Source organism: Hipposideros armiger, unplaced genomic scaffold (assembly GCF_001890085.2).
Source record: "Hipposideros armiger isolate ML-2016 unplaced genomic scaffold, ASM189008v1 scaffold_18, whole genome shotgun sequence".
NCBI lineage: Eukaryota > Metazoa > Chordata > Mammalia > Chiroptera > Hipposideridae > Hipposideros > Hipposideros armiger.
The window spans coordinates 3,937,874-3,943,509 of record NW_017731368.1 but is presented as its reverse complement, the minus strand read 5'-3'; the positions used below and the strand labels follow the sequence as shown (position 1 = coordinate 3,943,509).

At 46.0% G+C, this 5,636-nt stretch overlaps 1 protein-coding gene across 2 annotated transcripts in view; it reads right to left on the bottom strand.

The window, feature by feature from the left end:
* The window catches only part of LZTFL1 (leucine zipper transcription factor like 1), a 20,025-nt gene extending 18,828 nt beyond the window's left edge, over nt 1–1,197 (bottom strand). For both annotated transcript variants that reach the window (XM_019632977.1, XM_019632969.1), the window contains exon 1: nt 1,077–1,197. Coding sequence is in view for 1 of the 2 variants with exons in the window: in XM_019632969.1 (XP_019488514.1) it covers nt 1,077–1,079 (3 nt within the window). In the remaining variant the exon portion in view is untranslated. The remainder of the gene's footprint in view (nt 1–1,076) is intronic.
* Between the last annotated feature and the right edge of the window lie 4,439 nt (nt 1,198–5,636).

The window sequence follows — 5,636 nt, the reverse complement described above, 5'->3', positions numbered from 1 at the left end:
AAATCTATCATAGATTGAATGCTTAATATTTTAACGGGTACTGTGCGATTCATTTTACATGCATCAACTCATTTATCATATTATCAGACCTAGCTTAATTATTATTATCTGCAATTTACTAATGAAGAAACCGAGCCTGACTCCAAAGCTTCCGTTGTCAAGCAAATTGATAGCAAGGAATGAGGGAAGCTAGAGTGGGAGCAGATGTCCATTTTTGTGTGTTGAGACATCACCATCATCATTTTTTCACGTTGTTTTTGGTATTTTAGGGAAATCCAGAAGGGTAGGGAATGGTGTTTTGTCCACAGCTGCACCTCAGTTGCAAGAACGTGCGGGCTAACTAAGAATTCTGTCTGGTTGCTGAGGTATTTCAGTTGTCCATTTCAATGGTGCCCCCAACTGTGGTTCATCCCTTTTTCTGAACACTGTAGTATTGTGCAATGTTCTAAGTATGGTGGCGAGTTAAGCTGGCACACTATAGCCTCTGGAGAGATTAATGGGATATGCTTGAGCATACAGGAAAACGGGGCCTCTTTGGAACCGGTCAAACCGAACGAAGCGTCATCTAAGTTTCCTCAGCAGTCAAATAGGGGGCTTGGACTCTTAAAGTCGCTCTCACATCAGAAAGCTGGATTCAATCACGCTCTCCCCGCAGGCTCGTTAACACATCTTGTTTATGCCGCCAAAGGGTGTGTGCAAAAACTTGGGGAGTTTTGGGGATCTGATGAGAATCCCGCCCTGCGCCTTCTGCTGGCCTCCGGTTCCCGCTAGCTCTCTTCACCATTCGCCTGCGAGGTGTGACTTGGCTCGGGCACCCCAGGCAGGGGTGAGGAATAAAGCGAAGCGGCGGAGCGAGGCTGCTGGAAGACTTCACCCAGGACTATCCGGGAAGGGCTTAGGCCGAGCTTAGCTGAGCCCCCGTACCCGGCACAGCCTCCCCTCCTCAGGGAGGCCCAGGAGCGGACTCAGACCCATTGCACGCCACGCCATCACTCCGGGGCCCCAGCTCCGCGCCTCCAGCCCTGACCACTGCCCTCTCCTCCGCGCGGCGCGGCGCCAGCGCGCCGGCTACTCACCATGGCGACGGGCGGCAGTCAGCAGCCTCGAGGCGCGGAAACCTAGCTAAACAGTGGGATCGCCGAGCTTGGTTGGACCGCAGAGGATGCGGAGGGAGGGCGGGTTGTTTAGAAGCCTCCGGTTGCTAATGGGAACGGAGGCACGTGACCCTGGAGTTGTTCACTTTTATTGGTCCTCAAGATCACGCGACCGGAAGTTCCGTATGACCGGCCGACCGCTGCATGCGCATTGGCTTCCAGAGCCGGGAAGTCCCGCCTTTTCGCGCCACGCTAACTTTCGGGGCGGCCACTGTTGCCAATGGTAACGGGAGCGGGGAGGCCGCCTGGCAGGATCCCAAGCTCTAGGCGCGGCAGAGCCTCGAAGGCTGGGCTGCTGCGGAGGGTTTGCCCCTCACTTCCCGCAGCCTGGCGGTCCCGAGGGCCGTGGCCTCGACGGCTGACTCGCGGCCTTTCGACGGTCTGTTGGGGCGTCGGGCGCGCGCGCCCCAGACTTAATTTCTCTTCTTTCCCGGAGATAGGCCGACAGCACCAGCACTTCCAGGTTCTCGAGAGAGCTTTGAACGACCGTCTCCCCACCTCGCCTGTTTTATTCACCCCCTCTTATATTCTTAGTAAAAAAACTCCAGTATAGCACCTTTTCCATTAAAAAAAGAAGAAAAGAAAGCTAACGAAGCCGTTGAAAGAGCAGTGAATTGCAAACTCGTAGGCCTAAAATCGTCAGGGAAGCTTGTTGCAAGAAAGCTGCCTTGGGCGCCACCCCCAGAAATCCCGAATCACGAAGGTCCTTGGAATCTGCCGTCTTTACCGGCACTTCAGGAGTGATCACCGACAACTCTTAAGACACTGTCCTAGAAGGAAGAGGCAAAGGTGTAGGACGAGACAGATTATTGCAAATACCAGGAGTTTGGGGCTAGGTGGGTGAAAGCCATTGAGTGGGAATTTCAGCAGGCTCTGAAGACAGAGGCTTTATGGGGCAGATGCAGTCCCTGGGGAGGCAATCAATAAGCTAAGAAGGGAGCTCAGCGCGATAGACACTGAAATGAGCACAGAGTGGGGAGCTTTCTGAGAATCGGGGAGACTTCAAACTGAGGAGAAGGGTTTGGTGTTAGCCCTGACTTATGATTAGATATGGTAACTGAGATAATGTTTTTTGGGTTTATGTTGATTTTGGCCACTGCACAGTGCAATTTAAAATGGATCACAGTTGGGACCTGACAGCCTGGAAAGGATGTGAGAGACGTGGTTCCACTTGCTTAGTTTATGGATGGAGAGACGGAGAACCAAGGTCATATGTTCAAGACCTCAGGAGGCTGGGTGGGGCCATCTGAAGCTTGAATCTGTGATAAAACTAACCTGTTTTCAAGAGCAAAAACAGAAAGCAGATGTGAACTATTTTTGGTACAGTGGGTGTTAAGTCATATTCTGGTTTCAAGAATTTCATTTTTCATTTCTTACCACATGCATTTTATTTAAGTGATCTACCAAATTATGTACATGGCTTAGTTGTCCCAAGAACTGAACTCAATACTTTTTTAAACTTGAAACTTTCATTGCTAGAACAAAGTGGCAGCAGATCAGTTCTGTAGAATAAAGCTAACTTAACGAAGGGATGGTGTCTTTAGAAAAAGAGGTGCTGTGATGAAAACACGTTTATTAGGTCAAGGCGATAAAATTGAAGTAATTAAAATGGATAACTTTCAATTAAGGCAAAGTAAGAGCTAGAAGGAAATAGTATTTTCGGATGAGGAAAGGCAGCTCAGAAAAGTAAGGGTCTTGTCCAGTAACAGAGGCAGCAAAACTCATGATTACTGGCAAGAGTTTCTTGACCATTTAGTCCCACCCAAATGCAGGTTACGGTGCTCTCCCTTCCAAATTTATCCTCACCTCTCTGGATCTAAGGTCTCTCACGCTCTGTTTAGGGGAGATTATGATTGTCCCCTGACTGTTGAAAAACGGGGGGAGAAGGAGCAGTTTGCCAATTTGGATGGGGCGTGGCAAAGTCTTGGAGCACAGTCAGGAGTCGGCTTAGATGATCCAGGGATGCTATGCAGGCAGTAGCCCATCGAAGGATCTCAAGCCTCAGTGACAGGAACAGCTGACAAGGCTCCTCTGTGTGTAACCTGGAGCACTCCCAGGCCTGGAAGGATGGTCTGGGGGCATTGACTTGGCAATTTCACTTTGGCTTCCTAGTGGCAGCTGGGCAGAATCTCTGTCTCTCTCCAAGGTCTATAAGGGTAGGTTCTCAACCCCTGTCTGCCATCACGACCCCCTCCAAGCTCAGTTAAATTTCTACTTTACCATGCCATCTCTCAGGTTTCTGTTCAGTGAGTGCTTGTTCAATTTGATAATAATATTACAGTTGCCATTATTTAGTGCCTACTATGGGCTGGACATATTCCATTCCAATAGTTAAGCTTCACAATCCTTGGCCCCTTCTTACTACAATAGATATTCATTGAATTCACATAAAGAGGTCACTTTCTTAGGTGTTGTGGATTCAAGATGAAGGAAACTCATAAGAACTTTTATGACACTTAAGTAAAAAAAACCAAACTTGTCTATCAGTTTGCATGTCTAAGGAGACTTAAGCACATCTTCTTACAGGCAAACTCCTGTGCTTGCTAAGTGCTATTAACGTAGGGGGACCAAAGCAATGGGTGGATAGTGCAAATATTTCACTTGTGAGTATGTTTGTGGCTTGGGGATTTTTAAAGTTGTTCTGCAAAGCTGCTCCAGCTAGTCATTTTAATTTAAAACCCTGTTTTTATCTAAAATCTTCTGTACCAAGGAAGCTCTATCACTTTTAGCCAATCTACCCAGCTGAGTTGAATATTGTTACATAAGCTGTCTAAACAGTGTCAGCAAATATGAACATGTATTTTGGTTTTAAATTGATGAATTTGGCTCATGAAAAGGCTGAACTTGTGATTTGGGTTGTTTACTAGCTTGGGTTGATCACCAAAGCAAACAATTCAAGCTGTGAAGGAGAACAGCTCCACCCTACTTTAATAGTGAGCTTCTTAGTCTCACTGTATTTTTTTTTCAATTGCTGTGACAATTTTAAAATTGTGTGTGTGTGTGTGTGTGCGCGCACACACACACATCAGTTTGGAAGGGTTGGATGGGAGGAATACAAATAAGACCACACCTCTTGGCATAGTTCAACATAAATAAATTGAAGACCAACTCGGTCATTTTAGATGATTACAAAATTTGTAAATGACAAGTCATAACATCGGGACCACCAATTTCAGGGTATTTACAAGCCAGACTAGGCAAAAGGAGGAATGGGAAGGTGATCACAGTCTTCTTAGCAGTGTTGACAGGTTCACTCATTCTGCCACTATTTACAGAGCCCCCTTTGTGTGCAAGGTTCTGTGGCCCTGGTGGTAAGAATCTGAGGGGAGCAGTGGAGGGATTTGGGAAACCTCAGCTTCCCTTACTCTACAGATCTTTAGGTGAGGTTGGGGATGCTAAGGTGAGACTTTACTTAAGTAAAAAGAGGAAATAAGTTTTTTAAATGATTTAGAAAGTACAGGCGGTATGCAGAAAAGGCAAAAGTCTTGAAAGTCATATATATGGCAAAGAGGAAAATATGAGAGACACTCAACTGGTAGTAGTAAGTGGGAAATTGTTAGGGGAAAACTATTTGGGGGGATTATCTTGAAGAGGGCAAAGCTTTTGGAATATGGCATCTTGTATATGATAATATCAGGGTCCTCTCCATCTCCCCCCCCATCCTGCCCAGATACAACTAGAAAGTAGCCAAGACCTTAAAGAAGGGAAGAACCCAGGATTGAAATCTGTGTAGGAGCTACAGCTTTTGAGTGGGTCTCTAGAGGCAAGAGGCTATTTTCAGTTCTTCAGCTATTTGTTCCCTCAGTCAGTTGGTTTCAAAAATGCTCTAGTGACCGGCAGGGTTTTGGAGGGTGCTGACAAATTAGATAAGTAAAATCACGATTGCACGCATTAAAGGACATCAGGCAAGGAAGTGGTTCACCATAAACTACAACTCCCTTTAAGATTGGGTGGATGACGCTAATTTCTTAGCTGAAATGATAGATTAGTTTCACTGATAAATCTCCATACATTTAAAAAAGAAACCCAAAGGAAACAACATCAAAACCATAAGATAAGTTAAGCCTACCTAAAAACAAGTCAGGAATTGGTTATGAAGAATAGCTTTCTGTAAAGTACAAGAAAATTTTACCACAAATATGGTGCTATGTACCAAATCCTTATTCCACACCTTCATGTATACACATACGATTGAGTTAGACCAACAAGCCCAGTCCTTACATTCAGCGATTGTTCATGGAAAGCTGGATACATGAAAGACATTGTGGGGAAGGGACAACGATCAAGGTGACATTTTGTCCCTTTTGCCCATGGCCTTCTCATCAAGTCAAGGGGAAATGCGAGCTTACACAGCAATCTTAAAGCAGACAATAATTGGTATGGGAGCACAGAGGAGGGAACAGTCACCTCTGTTGAAAGTGGAGAGAAGTTCAGGAGGCTGTGGAATTTAGGCCAGGTGTTAAAAGGTGTGTGGAAGAACAG